We start from the raw sequence: 24,115 nt of genomic DNA on the forward strand, positions 1-24,115 counted from the left end.
CCACTCCGCTACTGAATAACTCAGTAAGTAATCTTAAAGCTGTCAATACCAGCTCCTTTTTTCATGACCCGTCAGTGCACCTCTGGACGCCCACGGTCCCAGAGATGTGATTCATTGTATACTGGGTCAGCGGTTGGAAATATGCACTTATACTTCATTTTTACTTGTATTCATTGGAGAATAAAATGAAGCGGAGAATGATTTGAGCTTCCAAGGTAACAGGGCTCAAACCGAGGGAGTCTGGTTCAACAAGAAAGAGCAGACCATAAAAAGAAAGTCTTTCATTCAGTAATCAGCTCATTTTTCACAGTGCTCATTATGGTTAAAATCCCAGTTGAATCGAGTATTTTTCAGTGTTTTCTTGCTGTAATTTTTGACTTTCAACTTGCAGAGGTTTCTCACATTCATCCTCTGAAGGCATAAATGTGTGCTGGGGCTGTTTAGACACTGGAATTAACCATTAAAGACCTAAAACTGTTCTTATTATGGCTTTGAAATCATTTTCTGCACATTTTTAACCTTTTCTCAGTGATCCATCCCTATTTATAATTTTATTCGCTACATATTTTTCATTGCAAATTAGGTATTTTCCTATATTTAATCTTCTGATCATGCAGGTGTTTGTAAAATCTCAGAGCAAATTCAAAGGTTATTCTCCTCCTGAGACTCAGGAAAGTGAAAATTTTAGCTTTTTTACATTAAACAATTGTCTTGATTGAAAACTGCATAATGCAACAGTTTTTTCAGATACATTTTTAAAATTATTTTTATTTATTTTTTTAATGGAATGCCCTTTGCAGTGGACAGCATTTTTTAAGTCAAACTGTCAAACTTTTACCCCCTACGGTGGACAAAAATGCATTGCTGGGTCTCAGGAGGTTATAAAACAGAGAAAACTGAAGAAAAAAAAAAAGACCTTTTCAGCCAAAACATATACCATCAATTGGACGAAAAATCCAGCATATACAACCACTGTCATTTAAACTACATGGGTTTTACTGGTGACGGTGTTTCCATGTTCACTATGGATCCTCCAAACATCCAAATGGGTCATATCTGATACCAGTTAAAAGAAAAAAAGACTGCATTTTACATGAATTACTTAGATATAGTGATAGGATTAGTGGTTCAAAAGTTATTCAACATTTTAGATTAGTAAATGCTTTTTAGTCACTTTAGTCAGCTCATGTGCCGTGGCATCCTTTACACTACACAATGCTTATACAGTCTCACAATAAATTCCATTACACTTTTTTTTTACATCTATAGTCGCATCAATTCTTCATAAAGATCTTGTATTGATGATAATGAATTGGAGTCTCTATGTAAAGTCTTTTCCATCACATCCCAAAGATTCTCAATGGGATTCAGGTCAGGAAAATCTCAGTTTTAGTGACAGAAAATGCTGTTTACGTGTGGAGAAGAGGTCCAAATAATGATTTAAAAGTTAGTTTTGTAAAATCTCCATAGTGGTGTGGACATGGCATCAGTAAATATCATTTGTATAAGTGAAATTTAGAGCCCAACAGTGTTTTGGAGATGAAACAGAATGTCGGAAGTTCACATAATGTGGTTACAATCCTTGTCCAAAACATATTTTTTATGATCACTGCAGCATTTGGCATGACTTGAACTAATAAAAGAAACAGAAATTGGTCCAAGTTGATATTTAATTTGTCTTGTGCACTGACCAACAGAGCACTGCTGTTTGTTTTTGAACTGCACAGTGAAGAAAATTTAGTTAGAAATACAAAAAAAATTTAGGCTTTGTTGTTTATTTACAAATGTGTGCATAAGTGACATTCAATCACTAGTGGTCATTGGAGACACGAGTGATGATACATGTTAACAGCAGGTCTGAACAAGGCCTCTGTTCAACCAAAAATCTTAATTTAAGACTCAAATGTACCGGCTGGATTTGTAAGATTCTTAAAATTTCGAAAAAGCCGTGATGTAGTGTGCAACTTTTCAAGTCTGGAGGCAGAAAAGATGTGGTGCCCTAATGTTCAGAACAGTATTATACATTTTTATAGACTTTCCAGTGGCGGTTATTGATTTTTTGAGACAGAAAAAAACACATTAAACTCAATGCAGGGAATCGGATTATGTCTTATACTGACATAAAGACTGTTTTTCTAAATGCTGAGAGGTGGTATGAAAACCAGAACAAGTTACAGAAGAGGTTAAAGGTCAAACTAGAAAGGATGATGTGAGTAAAGGTATGGATCAATACATCAGCATGCAGTAGCCCGTCAGTGTCACACTCACAACCAAACAACCCACGACAAGAACATGCAAGGAAGCAAAGAACATCATGTCCTTGAAGAGAATGAATACTTTGTAATAAGACAGTGAATATATCATTTAGATATGCTGTACTACAATAGGGCTCAGTTTGGCTTTGTGAAATCATATATGTCCTGCCTTATTCCACTGAATTCGTCTTTTGGGACTGGTGACTCAGTTTTGAGCCAAACTTTGAATAACAGTGGAAATGTGTTGGTGGTAGATAAGGCTAGGAGGCTCCTGTTAAATCTGAGCCCTGAAGAGAAAGAGAGGGAGAAGAAGTAGGAGGAGGAGGAGTAGAAGAAGAAGAAGGAGGAGGAGGAGGAGAAAGAGGAGGAGAAGAAGAAGGAGGAGGAGGAGAAGGAGAAAGAGGAGGAGCAGGAGGAGGAGGAGAAGAGGAAGAAGGAGAAGGAGGAAAAGAAGAGGTAGGAGGAGGAGAAGGAGGAGGAGAAGAAGGAGGATGATAATAATAATAATAATAATAATAATAATAATAATAATAATAATAATAATAATAATAATAATAAGAAGAAGAAGAAGAAGAAGAAGAAGAAGAAGAAGAAGAAGAAGAGGAAGAAGAAGAGGGGGGAGGGGGGCAGGCATGCAGGTTTTAGGAAACAAGACCAAGATGTGTCAGCCGGTGACTCAAATGAGGAAGCAGACAAAAAAAAAAAAGAGGAAAGCGTGACGATACGGTAACGTGCCTGGTCATGGAACACAATGGGGTCAGACAAAGTGATGGTGAATAGTACCTGGTGAAGTCCAAGTCAGGGAACAGGCTTAAGTGATAGTTTGGGAGGGGAGCAGAGTGGAGGAGGCTTTTGTCGCACTCCACTGGGGAATAGTGTCGGGGGGAGGGTGCTTTGTCACAAAGTTTGTTCACAGTGCTGTAAACTGGTTCGGGAGGCCTACAGTGGAGTGAGAGACAAGAGCAGAGAGGTTAGTGTCCACGGGCAGAGGTGGGGATGAAAGGGTAAAAAAGACAGGGACGGACAGCGCCCAGGGACAAAAAGGAGGGAGAAAATAAAGTAGGAAGAGACATGGTAGAAATAACCAAAGTGAATGTTTGTATAATAAAATAAAACATATGACTGTGAACATTTTAACCCATAAAGACCCAAACATCCACCTATGGCCAAATGCATTTACTGATTTAACTGTTTAATACTTATTGATCCACTAATGTCATCAACACATGTAAATAATTGGTGTAAAATACAGTTTTGCATCTTTTCATGGTCATCAAATATGACCCATTTCGACGTTCAGAGGCTCCGTAGTTACCTTGGAAATACCGTCATCTTCTACAGCATTGATTCACCAGTAAAACCCATGGAGTTGGATCAATAACAGTAAATGGAGACACTTGTTTTATGTTCAGTTAATGATAGAGTTTGCTGAGAAAGGTCAGTTTTTCTTCAGTTTTCTCTGTTCTGATACAATAACCCTCAACTTAAATCTGAGAAATTATGAACATCTATATGATCACTGAGTTAAATATAGGAAAACACATGATTTACACAGAAAAAAACACAAAATAAGGAGGTTAATATCACAATCAAAGGTGATAAATCACTTAAGAAAGGTTAAATTCATTTGGGAACTGACACAAAAATAGCACTTGGTCTTTATGGGTTAAACTGCAAAAGATTTATTTATTTATTTATTTTTTAATCATTTCCATCTTCTAAAAGTTAGAAAAGTATTACCCAGAGTGCACCAACCAAATACAGTTATTTTACTTCTGGGTTCAACAGACAGATAAACATAGTTTTATAGCGGTGTTGGAGAGTAATTAGTTCCATATAATAGTGGTACATTATTAAATTCCTTATTATATCAGAAAAAGAGCTGTAACATTACAGTACAATGTTTGCTTTGATTCATGTTTGTGGGATTTATCATCCAGTTTACAACATTAGTAATAAAGATAAATGTAAGAAAATAGAACTTTTAGATGAAAAGTTTTGCTTAAAAAACCCTACAACTGGATATAAACATTGTTAAGTGTGAGCTAATTACTAAATATTATTATTTAAAAGCTTTATTTTTCTTAAAAGAAAGGGGGACTCAGTAGTATAGTACAATGTTCTGCCAGGGTGCATAAAATAGTGCAGTTATTAGATGATGTAAATATAAAAAAAATTAAGTATTTTGTGCATTTAGACGGTTTTTATAGCTTATGGCAAGTTTGATTTAACATGATTTTAAAGGTTTTTATCAGCTGCTTGGACTCAAATTTAAGCCAAATTCTGAGCAGAAAGAAGCAAAACAAAATGAAACTTAAGTTTAAAGAGACTTTTTCAATGACTGTAAAAAAATAAAAATAAAATCATTTGGGGTTTAATCAGGGAAAATATAATAAGATGTACTTTGCTAAAATAAGGAGATTAAAATACATTTATTTTTCTTTTGACATTAAGTAAAAATCAGAGAGTATGAGTGTTTTGTTCTATTCAGATGTCAGTGATTTTAATGCAAGAAGGATTCTGTAAATTATTAAAAAAAAACCAAAAAAGTTTCCACTTATTCAAAGAAAAAGACAATACATGAAGCCTTACTTTCCATATCATCTTTAGGAGTTGTGTGATTAATTAAATGAAGACATTTTTATTCTAAGGTCTTGTTTTCCAGATTAATGTATTCAGTGCCTTTGAAAGTTTTTTAATGATTTGTGAGAACCTTATTATGCTCTGAGAAAAGAGTAAGGACGATAAAAGGGATAATGTATTCTGAATAGTACAGCAATGGCAGATAAATGTTAAAAAAGATATTACGCATACATTTTTAGATGACAAGAAGGGAGGGATGAGAAGTTTTCAAGAGAGCATAAGCAGGAAACATAGAAGAGTGCCTTAAGTTACTCATCAAGCATGCAAAAAAAAAAAAAAAAAAAAAAAGAGGCTTGTGCACGGAAAGTGTCTCAAAAGTCTCTAATTCCATCTCAGTCCAAAAAAACATGCCAATACGGAAAGTCGAACATGCACATGCCGCAACTCGAAACATCTCACCTCAACTGGAAGTGCTGGGAATCGAACCTGTGACTTTCTCCGTCATCAAGAGAGGAATTTCTATCAAGATAGAAAAAGTACTCTTGAAAACCAGCTCTATATTCGTAGCTGTGTGATTTTGCTCTTAAAAATGATGCTGTTAACATTGAAACACAGACCACAGAGACACTTGGGGGCATGCTACACACAGTGTGCATTACAAAAGTAATGCATAGCAGTAACAGATTACTTTTTGCTGTAATACAGTAGTTTAAGGCATTACTAATGCATTTTCAGTAATATTTTACTCTGTACATGTTCAATAGCGCTTCTGTTACAACACACTTGTAGCCCATAATTTAACTGCTCAAATGAAAAAAATAAAAATAAAAAAATAACAAGACCATGAGACCTTAAGGAATCAAAAATGAGTCTGTAAAGTTCTATTTCCTGTTGGCAGAAGACAGTAAGTTGTCCACATGGACGTATGCTCATTGCTAACCCTAACCCTGCTTTACAGACGCTAGTTAGCATATTAGCTAGTTAGCATGTTAGTAAAAAAAAAAAAGGGAAAAAAAATGTTTACCATCACATTTACATCAAAAGAAAGAATACATGTATAAAACAATTTATCAAATACCAAATAAATAAATAAATAAAGGTGAATATACACAAAAAAATAAATGAAACTGACAAATGAAATGTAAAGAAAAAATAAGTTAGCATGTTAGCTAGTTAGCATCCCTGTGATGCAATGACTAGGTAAGCTAACGTTTATATTAATAGTTAGAATTCTTTATCGATTCTGGATTTATCTACCGGCGTCCTCGGTGCCGCGCCCCCTGTTTGAAAAGGTAAAATGTTGAAAAAAATGTGTTCCTGCTGGGATTCGAACATCGTAGACTGTAGCGTTACTTACTGAGCTATCGGCCCACATGTAGCACTTGTTGTATTGTGTGTGTGTGTTGTATTGTTTGTTCCTGCCGCTGTTTCTCTTTGAAATAAGCCTTGCTGCACTTCACTGTATTTTAATTCTTGAGTTCTGGCTTATTTTAATGTGGTCTTAACTTATTTATCATTTATTTATTTATTGTCCCTTGTGTTATATCATTATATCATGATGTTTTTATCATGCTTTTTACAGGTCTTACATTGGCATTTTTAGTGATATCTGATGATTTATTTATTTTAGTCTGTTTTTTATCTGTTCATTTCTAGTCTCTTTTAACCATTATTTGACTTTGTCTGTGTGTAACTCAAAAGTAACACAGGAGTCATGGAACAAATTACAATTCTGAGACAGTAATATTGCAAGGAAATGGATTACTTGTAACCCATAAAGACCTAAATATCCACCAAAACCATCCACTGATCTAAAATATTTAATAACTTTAAAACCAATAATCCTATCAATATGTTGCAATAATTGCTGTAAAATGCAGTTTGTCATCTTTTCATCAACACCGTCATCTTCTAAAACATTGATTTACCAGTAAAACCCATGGAGTTTGATCAATGACAGTGGATGGACACAATTGGTTTATCTTCAGTTAACGATTTGCCAGAAAAAGTACATTTTTTTCTAAGTTTTCTCTGTTTTTGATATAATAAGCCTCAAATGTAATTGCATCATGAAGATCCAAGTACATGATCCATAAATTAAATATAGGAAAATACCTGATTTTTACTGAAAAAACACAAAATATAGAGGATAATGTTATGTTATATGGTGATGAATCGCTTAAGAAAGGTTATAAATAGAGAGAAAAATTAATTTGGGAACTACCACAAAAGCAGCACTGGGTCTTTATGGGTTAAATAACAGTAACAAGTAATCTATAATGTATTACAGTTTGTGAGTAACTTGCACAACACTGGCTACATATGACAAAAGAACAGAAAAAAAAGTCACGTCCTTGAAAAGTTCTGAAGAAAACTGCCATCACGAAACATCACAGTGTGTTAGCTCATACACTGTTTGCCTGACGTTAGACACGGTGCTAATTCACATCGCTGGCTTAACATTCAGTGAACGCTCAGTGTGCTGTTCCCATGTGGATTCAAGTGTGTTAACTGGAGCGTGCAGTACAGTATGTGAGTTTGGGAAACGGTAATTTATGCTTAACGTGTGCATGTGCGCGCTGATGCGAGGCTGGTAGTCACACTACTGCAGACGTGATTAGAGGAGATGGATATACTGTAGGTCGGGCCTAAACACTGGCTCATTTACACACACAGTCGCATGGATGGGGCTTGTGATGTCACTGTTTGGCCTGCCTTGAGCGTACTGCAGCACAACACCGCCACAACGCTCACTCCCCCCCTCCTCCTCCTCCTCCTCCTCCACCTATTCTTCCTTCTGCACTGTCTCTCCGTGACCAACTGTTGTGTGTTTGAAAACATCTTTACCAAGCATCTCTGTCTCTTCTGTCTGAGTCTGAGGAAGCATCGCATCCCTACAGGACTGTGCAAAAGCTGGGCTACCACATGATGGTCTCCATGGCAACTATAAAACAATGGCTTCTCAACATTAGTATTATCACCCGGTAAACTAAATATCAATGCTCCATCAATCATAATCAGGACAACTATGCATCAATGTTGTTTTTATGTCGGGTTTCATCAGTTTGACAATGGTTATTCAACATTTGTTTTGCAAAGATATTTCGGTTTCAACCATTCTGATGAGTCAGATGCAAGATCAATATTTTTTTCAATGTCACCTTGCTATCTGGGGTCTTACTCCACCTTTTGTTTTGTTGTTTCTGCAGAGTTGAAATGAGCACACATTTATTTCATGTTCTCTTTTCTTCAGATACAACAAGAAAATACAGGAAATATGTGCACAGCCTTGAAAGACACAAAATTCCCTTTAGCTTCAGTTTTGTCTGAGTTTTTTATTCATGATCAGTAAATTATATATTGGCAAATATTAGATTTTTGCTTTGTCACTCACTTGCACACTTATCAATGTCACCTACTGCACACTTGCTACTTTATTTTTTTTGTCATTTTTTGTCATTATTTTTAGTCACTAACAATTTATTACATTTTTCATCTTTTTATTTTTCTATTGTATTTGATACATATTGTCTTGTCCTGCTGTACATTGGAATTTCTCCCTTGGGGGATCACTAAAGTACATCTTATCTTATCTTATCTTATCTTATCTTAAATCACTTAAATAAGTTTAGATACAGACAAAAAAAAAAAAACCAAACATTTGGAAATCACTGCAAAAATAGCTCTGTGATATTAATTGTTAAGCCCTGGGCCATTTGTTTCCAGTGGGAATCATTTCAGCGTAACACCAAACAATGGATTAGCTGATGGCAGGATCTTCATTCATTTATGATCATAAAACAGTAAAGGTAAGACAAAATCTGTAATAATCACTTCATAATGTGACCTTTATTTTTACTCTCCTTTGTCTTGTTCAGTGAGTTTTAGTGGTAGAGAAATAACACTTGTACTGTCGAATCTACTTAGTGTTAGCTTAGTGCCACAAAGTTAGTCTAATTAGTCTATTTTAGTAAATTATTCCTGACATATGCTGGTCTTGGACTGTTATCTTGTTTCAGATATTTGCCCACTTAAGTGCTTGTTGTTTGGATTGTGTTCTGTTGTCTGACAGTTGGTTTTGTTGAATTTTTAGCTGATGTTCTTCTGGTCACATGGATGTATAGAATGTGTTTAATGTTACAGGTGTTGCATAGTGCTACCATGGCAACAGAGACGGAACTATGGCTGCCTCCGGTACCAGAGGAAACCGTGCTTAAGAGGCTACAGCTTCACCTGTGCATTTCATATTGTTCCTTGTTTTAACAGAGCATAATTCCACCACAGGTCACATCATTTGTTCATTTGTTGCTTTTCCAGGTTGAAATCATCATACATATTAATTTCTCATTCTCTTTTTTTCACATACAACAAGAAAAATACAGGAAGTATGTGTCCATGCAGTCTTAAAAGACACACATAAAACTGAACTAAATGGGTTGTAAAGGCTAAAATCACCTTTTAGTGTGACCCAGTTAACAGTTAGAAACATCTGATGTGTTGAATGAAACCTGGTGAAAATTAATGCAATAAATACAATCACTTCGGTTTATAGGAACTGTTTTTTTCTGAAACTTGCATTTACTGCTGTATATACTCCACATATATCCGGATTGGATCTAAATACGAAGACTGAGAAACATATGTGTGGTCATTAGAACTTTAATAAAACCAACAAACCAAATATTGGACTTTTGCAGTACTGTATGTATTATAATCATGATGACAATATCGACACTAAATCACACTCTACAGCCTTTTCATGACAGTCAGAGCATCCTGAGACACAGACGGGAGATCTTGAAGCCCAAAATAAACAGCTTAACTGATTTCGGGTGACTTTACCCTGTACTGAATCTGCTTCACAAAATATATTAGACGTCCTTCAAGCAAGGCTGGTTCACTCTGAATATCTTAAAGTAATTCATCAAAAAGTTTTAAGACACTAAATAAAACGAGGTGACTTGTGCTTTTTTTTTCTTCAAACGCGAATATAATCATGAAAGCCTGGAGGAACATAAGCGAGTAGCGAGATTAGAAATTTAAATGCTGTCTTTTAGCGTCTAAAACTGCAGGGATTAAGTGAGAATCATGTGTAAGAACTGAAGCGGCGTCGAACGACTATTCGAGACGTTATTTCTGCTTTAATATTCTGTTCTTGTGCTGAGCTTCAGGAATGAGACGCAGAAGCTGGAGAGGTCTGGACAGTTGGCTTCGTTTCTCCTGCTGAATCATTCATATCGCATCGAGCCGAGATGAGGCAGCCAGTCAGTCCAGATCAGACCGGGTCTCCGTGACCTTGTAAGCACCCCTAGGTGCCATTAAGAGTCTGGGGGGTTGGACTGAAGAGCCGGCCTGTGGCACTGTGGTCTATCCCTCCTATTTTTGTATTAATTAGACCCAAATTTAACCTCCTGTCATGGTCAAACCTACCACTGCCTCGACTAGAACGGAGGTTTTTTAACATTATAACATCAAAAATAAACTGAAGTATATGTTTATTTAGCTCAGGGCAGATTTACATCATACTAACACAGACCACTTTTCCCGTTGTCTTGGAGACCATCTAGTATCATGAAGTGCTTTAAAGGGGTGATTTTTTGCTTTTTTAAATGGAATTATGCATTTTAAAACATTTCCCTGTGGTCTACATAAATTGTAAATGCTATGTTTGGGTCTGAGTTCTTCATTAATTCAACTCCACAGGTCCATCTTTAACCCTATTTCTGAGTAATAACAGGAGAAAGGTGGTTTTGAGCACTGGCCCTTTAAATGCAAATGAGCCACTTCACGCCCCAACCCCTCCAGGTTGTTGACTGTGCTGCTCTGTCCCGTTCAGTGGATGCGTTCATTAATGTAACCAACAGCTGAACATTTTAGGTAATCGGCTCAAATGGACAATTATGTCATACTCGGAGAAATGTTCGTCTGAAGTCTTAACCTTATACTTCCAAAAGTTGTGACGTAGCTAGTTACAAAACGTAACAAATTAAGAAGGAATTAAAACGTATTGTAGAAATTCACTTGATTTTTGCCACAATGAATGTCTGTAAGTAGGGACGTGAAACTACCTTGGTAATTGTGCAATAACCTTTTACTTATTTGTGCAATGTAGTACATATTCATTCTCTCGTTTTTAGATTTATTTATTTATTTACTGATGACACCACCTCATCAGTATTTTATAACTTATTTTATCGCAGGTGTTTTTTAACTATGTGTTTTTAGTGTTGACCCTGCATCGTAATTTTGTTCTCTGGTGCATCTCGGATGTTTTTGCTGAATGACAATGAAGTGATCTGATTGTGATTCTAAAGATAGCTTTGCAGCACCTGGAGGGTTCAAATTCAAACTTTATGAACTATTAGAGTATCCAAACACACAAATAAATGTACCAAAGACTAATAAAAGTGGGTTTAGCAAAATTATGACCCATTTAATGCAGAATTCATTTATATACTAAATTTGAGGCTCCTCTGACACCTCACAAATTAATCAAGCATAACATTCTGAACTGCAGGAATGCAAGTAAATAACTATAATTTGATATCTCCAGAACTAATAATGTATTTTACAATTTTTATGTTTTTTTTTTTTTTTTTTTTTTTTTGAAAACAGTAAATTTGATAAATCATGGAAACCAATAATAATTACATTTCAGCAAAAAAAAACAAAAAAAAAAAAACATTCAGGTTAAAGAGCTTCCATGTACTGGTGTATTGTGTGCAGAAACCGTTGCAGAAACTTAAAAAATTATATTAATTAAGGGTGGCTGGTGGTATAAACCTTGCATTACATTAATTTGCTAAGCACTGCATGCTCCTAAAAACAGCTGAATGAAACTAATAGACATGTCAGATTTCATTTCTGATGTTTGACTGATACTCATGTAATAATTTTTCACCTGAGTGGAGAATAAGTGTCCAAACTGTTTCTCTTTTCTTTTGTATCTTTTAATATTTAACTGACTGCATTTTAATCACCATCTAGTGTTGATCAAGGTTATAATAGTTTTGGATTTTTCATTATAGTTTAGTTTTATTTAGTTTTGACTTTTTTTTTTAAATCTAATTTTGTTAGTTTTAATTCGTTTGTAAATAGTTTAATTTAGTTTTAGTATTAATTGTAGTTTTGTCGTATCTTTTCTCTTCTTCTCCATCATATTCAAATAAATCCCAGACAGGACTCTGCTGCTTTCTCCTAACTTTAGTTTCCATGTTTCCAGGTAGAGTGGGGACCAGAAGACGACTCTAAACCACAAGTGACGAGAAGTGACGGACCGTGAAGTGTCGTATGGTGCTGCTAGCTAAAATTGCTTGAGCAAAATAAATTGATTTCGTATCAATCTGACATTGACAAAGACGAAAACAAAGGGAATTTTATCCATGTTTTTCATATGTTTTAGTTAGTTTTGTAAGCACACAAGACAGTTTCAGTTAGCTATCTTTTTCTTCTTTTAATTATAGTTTTTATTTATTTCAGTTAACGAAAATGTTTTTACAATTCTAGTTTTCATCATTTTTTCGTTAGTTTTTGTTAACGGTAATAACCTTGGTGTTGACAGAATCCCAGATTTAGTTGCAAAGCCAAACATCACAGTCCCTCTGTATTATTAAGTGTATATTAGAACACCATCGCCACTGATTTCCAGAATTAAAATCCTAATTGACCCTTTGCTAAGCCCCGCCCCTTTTAGTGACTGTTACTATGCCTGTCAAGTTTTGGCTCTCACTATGTGACTCTACAGTGTTTTCTGTGTTATCAAAGAGATATACCATAGGGAACAACAGCAAATTTCTACGACAACAGTCATCAAATTGCAGAGAGTGGAGTTATCGTCACAATATAGAGTTAATTTGACCATGAAAACTCATTTTGCATACAGTCGTTATTCATGTTAGCTAGTTAGTATCATGACACTGAATACATATTGTACACAATGTAAAAGAAACATCACTAACATATCCAATACTATTTTTGTGAGTTGTCCAATAGTAAGTGTTTTCAGACATATGCAGAGGTTAAATTGGCAATTAGTAGCTTTACATATGTTAGCTGTTAGAATTATCCCGCAGATATGAGTCTACTGTTCTACCCTGTGGTGATAAACAGGCATCAAAACAACTCCCATAACCATATACAAACTAGGGATGCACCGATACCACTTTTTTCCAGACTGAGTACGAGTACGAGTACTTACATTTGAGTACTTGCCGATACCGAGTACCGATACGAGTACTTAATAATCCCATTCCAGTTCTTAGTTCCTTTTGTAAATGTGCTTTATTGCCGTTGTCATTAGTCTGACTGGAAAAAAAGTGCTGCTACTGACATTTAATGTGTTGGAATGAGCGTTTGTCAATTAATCCACCAGGGGACGCCGCTCTTAATTAACCAAACTGGACAAATACCACAAAGAAGAGGAAAGTTTAATGAGAAGAAGAAGAAAGTCAGTAATAAACATGGAGATGACAGAAGTAACACTAATGTGATACTAATATTGCAGCATTTTCTCTGGTAAGGTTTAAAAGCTTAGCTTCAGCAGGAAGAGAAAAGAGAAATGAATGATAAGTTTCGTTTTCACTTCCGCTGGCAGTGGTCTGCACCACTCTCCCGGTGGTATTCTCTGTCTCCACCAGCACCTGGAAAACGGATGGAATGTATGCAGAGGACGGACAGAATGCTGCGTCCGTATCTGTCTGTGTCTTTAACGTTACTTGCAGTCAGCGTTACTTTTATCACCGTCGTTTATTTTGAAAAATCTCCACACTCTTCACACTCCCCACACATTATTCCACCACTGCGTATCTGCTGCACTGAACTGTGAATGTCACACGGCCGTAAGTGGTATCGGTGCATTTGTATCGGATTACTTTTACGAGTACGAGTACAAGTACACACACTGAGTATCGGAGCCGATGGCCGATACTGATATCGGTATCGGAGCATCCCTAATACTGACTTTACTTTACCAAAGCAGCATGAAATGACATCAGGCTGCATCTTTATATTTAGTTTTGATTTGAACAAAGAGGAAAAAACCGCAGGAGGACTGTATGTACTTTAAAATTACAGTTGTTGTTTTTTTTTAACTTGAATTTTTAGCTCCTCCAGCTTTAATTGAACCCAAAGTGCTTTTGAGCAGCAGTAACGAATGAAATTAAAGTTCAAGCTTCACTTGTCCATGAAAAAAATGGCATATTTCATTAATCACTACCATTATTTAATTATTAACTATTAAACCCAACTCTTATTAATACTAGCCTAAAGTCACCAGAAAGCCTATTTTAAACAGATTTTACATCATATAAGTTTAATTATTTGGTAGAAATCTAGTTTTCACATTGAAAATAACACATTTTTGGGGGAATTCTTGTCCAAAAGCCACTTTTAATTGATTGTGAACCCATTTTTGGAAGCAATAAAAGGGGAAAACATCAACTTCTAGTCACTGTAGTACCTGAATACACGACGGGCTCACGACAGACCTGTTCCAGGTTAGTTCACGACACCAAAGCCACGAGGGATGTTTATATACACACTTTACAAGAATGACATAAGCTAGAACTGCACTTTATGTCAGCGTGGTAATCTCAAAGGCTATTAGGGATGCACCTTGGCCAAGAGCAAATAGTAAACCTCTTAACTCCAAAGAGAATGGACGACTAATCCTTCACTCAACGAAAAGCTTAACACAGGGGTCCTTCAGTTATCCTTTGAAATGAGCTTTTGTTATCGCCCTCCTGCAATATTCTTCCACCCTGCAGTTTGTTTTGCAAATGTCGTATGAAAACACTAAATAACATTTGCTTTTGCATGCAACAATGACTTAGCCTAACACATAAGCATTATAAGGTACAAGGAGATGTCTTCTAGAAGTGCAGTGATTTCTACCAGGTTTCCTTGTCGTGTTGTCACTCATCAAGCACACTGACGTATAACCGATAAACACATGTCGTATGCTTGACACGCACCACGGGAAACATCCACCTCTGGCAAATTCAACAAGCTGTGACATAAAACCTTAAATTTGTCTGGACTGGTTCCGATCACTACGGCAGCTTGCTTTGGGATTAAGTGTTAGGGCAGCTGAGGTGGGAAGCTGCTAAGGTTTGGCTGTGACTCACTTCAGAAAGACATCTTAAGCTTTCTGCACTTTGGACCACGAGCAGCTGTCAGTGAATGATGAAAAAAAAAAAAAAAAAAAATAGATACATATCCAGGACAAACAAACAAAGTACAGGATAATACTGTGATGGCAAACCTAGACTTTGCATTAATACTTGACTCAAACTTTCCTGCATTTTCTGTTGTGATAATCAAATCTATTTCTGTAAAAACCTCATCTTATACATGTGATGACGTATTAGATTGACGTGTTATAAGGAGCTCTGTAACAGTATGTTTGCGAGCTTCTACAAACCACATCTGATATCACCTGCGACAATGGATGTGACCCACATCTAGGTAAAATGATACGCTGTGATTGGATTCTGACAACACACACAACTCAAATATTGCGGTATCTCTTTCAGCCACTGACGCTACAGACAGAGACAAGAGTTTTCTCTTTCACAGGTATCATATTTCACTAGAATCATTCTGCTATTGTGTTGAACTGGGAGGTCGAATGAAGGAAGTGACGCTGAGCCTGAAGCAACGTGGACTATAATGACATATTTTCCATAAAGCAACAAAAATTCAGCAACTTATAGGACTTATAAGACTAGATAGACACTAGTCGCTTTTCCATTGGACAAAGGTGCAAAACTTTACCGATATTTACTAAATGAAGGGTGTAATGTCAATTTTTCCATTAAATCACAAATGTGATGATTTATTTATTATCGCAAGATGACATGAGAAGTCATGTCAAAAACATGGCCACAAACGTTAAATATTGTGTTGATTTACAGATATATTCCAGCTAAAATTTGCTTAGAGGTCTTATTTATGTCTTTGTGCATAAGAAATCAATAGTGAAGTGAATCCCCAAAGGAACTTTGTGTTGGTAAATGCAAGTTCTGCAAATTTACAGGATTTCAGTTCTGTTGCGACATGTTGATGGTCATATGAACTATGTTTTCAGGTCAAAAATGTCCAATTTCATCACAATTAATGCTATATTTTCATGTCACAAATGGCCAAGTTATATTTTAACTGAATTTACCTGAAAAACAAAAATTCTATTCTTTTAGATTCCCCAATTTTTCTTACAAGATTATATACTACATATCACATGTTTTATTTTTACAGGTTGCAATATGGAGTATGGTGCTGATCCATCCTGCTTATGTTACGCCAATACATACATTAAGAATGTCACACATCACTTTTTAAATCAACAGTTTTCTAATAATAAGCATTTTTATAAAGAAATATCGATTCTGTATTGTTATTTTCTCTTTAGTAAGATGATAAACTACACAATAAATAATTATGATCCTAGTTTTTGCACAGGGATCATTTCTGGAAACGGTGACATGGCTGCTGAGCATCAGTATGATGGGATCCGTAACAACCATGTCCACTGCCACATTTGTGGTTTTTGTTAAACTGCTATTGTTTTAGATCCACAATACTAACATTTATGAATAAGAGGAGAATTAGTAATAGTAAGTATATAAGTTTATTACTAATAAAGTACTGGTACTGACCAGAGCATCATGGGTAATGTCACGTCCGTCCACCAGCAAAAGTTTTCACATACACGTGCTATTCAAAATCCAATATTTCTGAAAATATAGCTTCCACTGTCAAATAATATCAGTAGTCTGTGCACAAATGTATTAGCATTATTTCAACACAGTTCCATGCATTTCTTACAACTTTTTTTTTTGACAAAAATGGCCACTCATTTTACCCCCTAAGCAAATTTTAGCTGATTCATTATTATTATATATTACCCCTCTATCCTAGGTCCTAGGCCGCCTGCTGGACTCCATTGAGGAGGAGGCAGACAGACGAATGTTGGCAAAGCTATCCATCATGGATAACCCCTCCCACCCCATGCACCACACTGTAGAGGCCCTGAGCAGCTCCTTCAGCACCAGACTTTTACATCCCCTGTGCAAGAAGGAGCACTTCCACAGGTCATTCCTCCCCACAGCCATCAGACTGTATAACACAGTGGTTCCCAACCTTTTTTGGGCTCATGACCCCATTTTAACATTCCAAATTTCTGGCGACCCCAGACATTCAAAACAGAGACTTTTTTTTTTTTGGCTAAAACTAATTTTTTTGGCTCATGTAATAGTTTGCTTTACTATGTTGCAAAAAACATTAATTTTAGACGACATTTAGTCTCTATAATGTATATTATTATGGACAGAAGCAGAAAAGCCAGGTGTAGATTACTGCACAAAGGGAGAGTTTTATTTTTCTTGGTCAGGATATGTACAGTCAGTCCAGCTTGGATTTACAAGGCTGACAATTAATACTGAACAAACAAGAACTCAAACTATGAATTATGAAAGAGCTGCAGCATCTGAAACTGACCACAATGAACATTTGACAGATAAACAGTATCACAGTGCTTCAGTTTCAGACTCACAGTTTGTCATCTCTTTTATGGATTGTGATTGTCTCTGTCAACTCATCATATATTTTTTTATTAGTTTTTTTTTCTTTTTAAATTTAATCAATTAGTAAAAATTTCAGGCGACCCCATTTGAATTCCAGGCAACCCCACGTGGGGTCCCGACCCCAAGTTTGAAAAACACTGGTGTAACAGTATACAGAAACCCTCCACCATCCCCGCATCACATCATGTACAATCACTATGAAAATATCTTTAAATTTTATACTTAAATATTTATACTTTATAAATGTTTATTTCTATCTCTCTCTCTTTTGCACTGGTGTGTTACATATTGCTGCTGTGAACTGTTAAATTTCCCCATGGTGGGATCAATAAAGTCTTATCTTATCTTATCTTATTTTATCTTAACTTACCTTACCTTATCCCGTACTAAATTAAAAAATGATTGGGTTTCCTGGTGTGTCCACACATACTGCACCATGTTCCTTTTAAAACTCGTATTCTTTGCTTGTTGTAACGTCCGTCAACATCGTTTTTTTTTTTTTTTTTTTTTTTATTCACGTGACTCTAGTTGCGGAAAAAAGTCTTTCCATTGCAGTTTTGCGTGATATACCATTTGCGCTACGCCTCAAAAACCACCTCTTGCCAGCACAAAAACTTTTAATTGAAAAACAAGAATATTGGCGAAATTGTCGTTTTTCCATTAGGTAAATTTTTATGCGCAAGTTATATTTGCACAATTTGAGGGTCAATGGAAAAGCGACTACTGTCTCTCTGTGATCAACTGTTGTGTGTTTGAAAACACCTTTACCAACATCTCTGTCCCATCTAGGTGAGTCTGACCTACAGGACTGTGCAAAAGTCTTACTCCACCTTTTACTTTGCTGTTTCTGCAGAGTTGAAATGACCATACGTATTTATTTCTCATTCTCTTTTCTTAAGATACAACAAGAAAATGCAGGAAATATGTGCCCATAAAGAAAATGATAATGTTGCAGCGGTCTCTTATTTTTGTGTGGTCAGTAGAACTTCACTAAACCAACAAAGCTAATGTTGACTTTTGCACAGTAACGTAGGTCCAACATTACACAAAAAATTAGGAGTCTGAGGTGAAATAAAAACAAAAAGCCATCATAGCACCTACTGTAAGTCCTTCACAAACCTTTAGGGAAAACCCTCCCATTACATCCAGGTTTGTTCCAGTGTTTACGAATGAGCAAAATCAAAACAGAGCGAAACAATGCACCACACTGAGAACAAAGACACATGTACGGCACGACAGAAACACAGGAGGAACAAGCGATCCACACAAATTATAAATGTGATCTTTTCAAAGTGCAACACAACTCCTGGTGGAAGTTTTAATTGCCTTTTGGATCACCATGACAATGGTGACGGGGACGACACAGGAGGAGGAGCCAGGACACAACTTCTACCTGTAGTTCTAGTAGTCTGGTAGGAAGGGAGGTAATTACCGTAAGAAGGAAAAACCATCCAACCTGTTTATATCCTCTTCCCCCAGTAAGTGCTTAGGGAGGGGGGAATAACTCCCGGGGGAGATTGGGGGGAGACCAGACTTGTACTCCAGAGTGCCACTGTTGACGGGGGAAGAGATATGATTTTCCATGGCTGGAGAGAAAGCTGAGGAGGAAATAAACATGGGTGTAAGCGATGTGAAGAAGGCAAATACACTTACATGTTCTCAAAAATCAAAAGCAGAGGCTGTTTATGTCAATATTTAAGATGCAGTTTAAAATACTTTAATTTAAGCCTGAAATGCATCTGCTCCCCCATTTTGTTACTGCTTTCCATGTAGTATCATTTAATTTTACTCAACACATAAATATCTTTTACTCACATATTTGCTTTTACATTATGTTTTGGTGTGTGCTATGTTATGGGTTTTTTTTGTTTTTTTTTTTTACATTAGTTTACAATTATTTTTTATGGCACTACATTATTTACAGTATTTAATTTCAATTCTCTTGAAGTTTTTCTTCTTCTCTATGGATGGTAAACTATTTGTCAAGTTTGTCATTTTTGAATTATGCAAAATAAAATTAAACTGAATTGGAAAAAAAAAAGAAATAAATAAACTGACCGCATATATTGTGCGACAGTATACATTTCCTCAAATTTAAAATATACTTTTTACATGAGGGTAAGTAATACAGAAAATGAACAAATGTTGCATGTATTTAGATACGAGTATGAAGAGCTTTTATTGTCATATAATGAAGGTGAGCAAAAACTTTACACATCATTGCTCACTGTATTTTGTTGATCTTTAAGAACTTTAGTTAGTTTGAACTGTTTTGTTTTCATGAGTCACTTGACTTAGACTTTACTGTTTTTATGAACCCTTTTCTGTAGAAACAGTACAATATTTTTTAATAATAAAAGTCTACCACTACTAATAATAATCATAATAATAAAGTAGTAAAACTTGGACCTTCTTCGTAAGATTATGGGTAGAATAACACGCTGGAAGGAGGATCCGTACTCAACTTGAAAAATGCTTGTTTTGAGGATCTTTGACCAAAAGTCAAAATGCAACCAGTTTGTTTAACATATTCATTGTGAATTTGTTTTTACAGTTATTGCCAATTAGTGTTACTTTACTGAAAATTACTGTTATTTAAAAAAATGCATATGGACACCCTTGAAAATAATGTGTTTTTGCTGTTACTTGTGGCATGCATTGATATTGCATATGTACAACATATAGTTTCAGTGAAAAAATGTTTTAGTTTTATCTTGAGTTCACTTTCAAACAAAATCAACCAAAACAGTGAGATGTCATACAACTGAAAACAAATATATATATATATTTTTTGGCCATATTGCCCAGCTGTGCTGCCTGCAATTTCATGGTTTGTGCAGTAATTGTGCTTCCATGTGGACTGAAATGTGCCACATAAAGTTTTGTTTATTTGATAACTGTTCACTGATGCTAACGTCTCTTCCCTCTGCCTGTTTCTAACTGCATTTTTACTGCTTTATCTTTGTTTTACTCCAGGTTTTAATTCCCTTTTTAGGGTATTTTGCAATGCTTATGCTCTGGTCAAATGTGTTTTATAAATAAACTACTTATAATAAATGAATTTGTACATTAAAATAAGACAGACAACTTCTTGCAAATTGAATTTAATCAGTCTTACAGTCCAATCCATGACTTTAAATATGGCCAACAGACCCAGATTCTGACTGAAATAAATAGAACATTGCATTAATCTGAAGTTTCCCATGTGACAGATTAAAAAGAAGGACTCGGGACTTACAGTGTGTGATATCAGGAGGCCCATAGGGATCTGATAGGTAGACATTGGTGGGCTTCCCCACCTTTAAGTAGACCACGTCCGACGTGTTCTTCAAAATAGCTACAGCCTCTTCATGAGAAACTTCCTCCAGACTGTAGTTGTTCACCTGTGTGCACAAAGATAAGAGTCCCGGCTCTGAAAATCAGGTCTTTCCGAGTCTGACTTGTCTTTTCTTACTGCTCACTTCGGATCAGTCCGGCGTGTTTGCTGCCTGCGGGAGGCTGGATTATGACAGATGGTCTTCGGGTGAGAACACAACAGTAGGAAGGTAATTAAATTAAGCCCTGGTTAAGCAAGAAGGACGCCCTCCTCAAGAGAAACATCGCTGTAACACACTGAACAGGAGGGCGGCTGATGCTGATGCTGCTGCTGCGTTGCTTCCAGAACTGATGCCACTAAGTCATGATCCTTTCATTTCATCATTTAATTATCACTCAGACTGAAGATGCAGGAAATGTTGTAATCAAACACATTGTCTGGTTAATGCACTCATGGATAATGAACTGTACAGAGTCTAACCCGATTCCTGGAACCACCATTAATCTTTTGGAATGATGTCTCTACAATAATACTTTGCATATGCTGAGAAAAAGTCACACACACATAGAAATCATGAAATCAGTATCAAATATCTGCCTATTAAATAAAACACCTGTAGGTAATATTAAACCACATGAACAGATGGAGTAATATAGCATATTTCAAAATGATTTGCATTGAGTATTGGCACTTTCCTCTGAAAAAGTGTGAAGAAATGGACAGAATATGTTAAAAAGTATTTTTACTTAATCTATTTTTTTAGGAAAACTTGTCAAATTAGTTGTGAAACACTTACATTTTGTTCCAAGAAGCAAATTATTGCAACAGTTGCTTACATTCATAACTGTTCCAAGTTATCCTTCTGCTTTCATGACTGTTCAGCATAAATTTCGACCCAATCCAGTGAAAAATAAACACTCTGAGGCAAACAATACAAACAATAATGATGAAATTTATCTCTGAGGGCCAAACTTCTAAGATTAATAACTAAAGAAATACAGAAGAACAGGCAGCAGTGATAACTTTTGTTTTCACCTGAATTTTTGGAATTTCAACAAAATCTGACAGGCCTCAGTCAACATCTCATGAAGAAATGTGGAGTATTTTATCTGTAAAATAAGACAATGGCTGAATGGAGTTAGTAGTTCTACTATGCCATAATTTTCCCAGGATCATCACAGGTTTTCCCAGGATCATCTCTGGACCTGCTGCTGTGGTCCTGCCTCTCTCCTGCCTTCATCGTCATCACTCACTTATCCATATAGTTATGATAGTGCTTATTATATGGTTCCCAAAGTTATATTAGTTTTGGATTTTTCATTATAGTTTAGTTTTATTTAATTTTGACTTTTTTTTTCTCTAATTCAGTTAGTTTTGATTCATTTTTAGAGCAGATTTGCTAGTTTTTATTAGTTTTCATTATTTTCTAAATGCTTAGTTTTAGTTTAATTTTAGTTTTTTCATATCTTTTCTCTTCTTCTCTGTCGTCGTATTCAAATAAATCCCAGACAGGACTCTGCTGCTTTCTCCCAACTTTAGTCTCCATGTTTCCAGGTAGAGTGGGGACCAGAAGATGAATAGGAAACCACAAGTGACGACAAGTGATGGACTGTCAAGTGTCGTATGGTGCCAGCAGCTAAAATTGCTAGAGCAAAATAAATCAATTTTGTATCAATCCGACATTCACAAAGATGAAAACGAAGGGAATTTTATCCATAATTTTTATTTGTTTTGGTTTTGTAAACACACAATACAGTTTCAGTTAGTTATTGTTTTTTTTTTATTATAGTTTTTATTTATTTCAGTTCATGAAAATGCTTTTATAATTCTAGTTTTCGTCATTTCGTTAGTTTTCGTTAACGATAATAACCTTGATAGTTCCATAGATGTTCTAGTTCAGTTATCTGGGCATCAACTGCATCCATGTGTCTCCTCCTACTTCCCCCCTTCTCCCCCAGTCTCTCTCTATCTCTATCGCTCTCTCTCTTTTCTCTTCCTTTACCCTCTCTCTTTTAACCCCAACTGGTCAAGGCAGACGGCCATCCTCCAGGAGTCTGGGTCTGCTCAAGGTTTCTGCTGTTAAAGGGAAGTTTTTCCTCACCACTGTCACCACTCACAAGTGTTTGCTCCCGGAGGATTCTGTTGGGTTTCTGTAAATTGACTAAGAGTCTGGTTTTGACCAACTCGATATGTAAAGTGTCATGAGATAACTTTTGTTATGATTTGGCACTATGATTGATTTGATTGGTTTTCCCCTGTAAGTCGCTTGGGAAAAAAGCGTCTGCCAAATGCATAAATGTAAATGTAAATGTATAATTTCCGGTCAAATCTTTCAGTTTTAAATTAAATGTACTGTACTAACCATTAACAACCTGTCTCCAACTTGTAGTCGTCCGTCCTTCTGTGCCGCCCCGCCGTCAATAATCTTGGTGACGTATATGCTGTTATCACCAGGAATGTGCTGGTTTCCAACTCCGCCTGCGATACTGAACCCAAGCCCTGTGTGCGAAAGGAAAGCAGCCGGTTAGTTCCACAGTTGTTGGACAAATGTGTGTAATCTGAAGCAGGCTTGTGTTTTCTGTTTAATAACTACTGTATAACCGGTTATATTTTAAGGAAAACTCTTGATTAGTTTTATTGCTGCATTGTTAGTACTGTTGTTCAATCTAGAGTGTTACTGTTTAACCCTTTCATGCATAGTGGTCACTACAGTGGACAGTTATTCTCCAGCTGTTCTCTTGTATAATCACAGGTTTTGTTGTTTTAGTTCCATTTCAGCCAACTCAGTGGACGCTTATGCACCATCCCATACACTGACATTCATACCATTACAGTAATTTTGCTGTTTTTGATAAACCTGATCTGCAGTGACATATTTGAGTGTAAATCAGTTGCTAATTGCAATTAGACTATAAGAAAAACAGTTTTCTTAAACTTTTTTTTTTTGCAAATTATCTCCATGAAGTGAGTAACAACTAGTCACATAAGATTTGCTGCATTGAGAATGTTATTTTATAACTGTCACACAGTACATCACTTTCTGATATACATGTTTCTTTGTCTCATGGTTTTTCTAACTCCACGAAAAATAGGTTCATTAAAAAAATTTCCAATTGCATTGTTTTTTTTTATGCCTAAAGAGGAATAAAAACAATCAGATAAAAAAATCTTGACTAAGGTTTTCATAATTCATGCATGAAAGGGTTAATTTCAGTCACTGCAGGTGTATGTGTTATTGTCTCCAAATTTTTCACAATCAAAGCTGAGAAATGAATGGTTAATGTCCACTGTATCACTTTTTAACCTTATGTTTCCTGTTTTATAACTAGAACTGGTTATATTTTTAAGGCAAACTCTTGATAAATTCTATTGCTGCACTG

General features: G+C 35.9%; 1 protein-coding gene across 19 annotated transcripts in view; it reads right to left on the reverse strand.

Annotated features, from left to right (window-relative positions):
* dlg2 (discs, large homolog 2 (Drosophila)) overlaps positions 1-24,115 on the reverse strand; it is a 417,220-nt gene that overhangs the window by 38,003 nt on the left and 355,102 nt on the right. For 11 of the 19 annotated variants that reach the window (XM_030154920.1, XM_030154919.1, XM_030154918.1 and 8 more), the window contains 5 exons: positions 23,098-23,234; positions 20,658-20,802; positions 18,852-19,017; positions 5,298-5,357; positions 3,039-3,194 (listed from right to left, as the gene is read on the reverse strand). In XM_030154920.1, coding sequence (XP_030010780.1) covers positions 3,039-3,194; positions 5,298-5,357; positions 18,852-19,017; positions 20,658-20,802; positions 23,098-23,234 — 664 coding nt within the window. The remainder of the gene's footprint in view (positions 1-3,038; positions 3,195-5,297; positions 5,358-18,851; positions 19,018-20,657; positions 20,803-23,097; positions 23,235-24,115) is intronic. The other 8 variants (XM_030154936.1, XM_030154929.1, XM_030154927.1 and 5 more) reach the window with 4 other exon arrangements.

This window comes from Sphaeramia orbicularis, chromosome 14 (assembly GCF_902148855.1).
Source record: "Sphaeramia orbicularis chromosome 14, fSphaOr1.1, whole genome shotgun sequence".
Lineage (NCBI taxonomy): Eukaryota > Metazoa > Chordata > Actinopteri > Kurtiformes > Apogonidae > Sphaeramia > Sphaeramia orbicularis.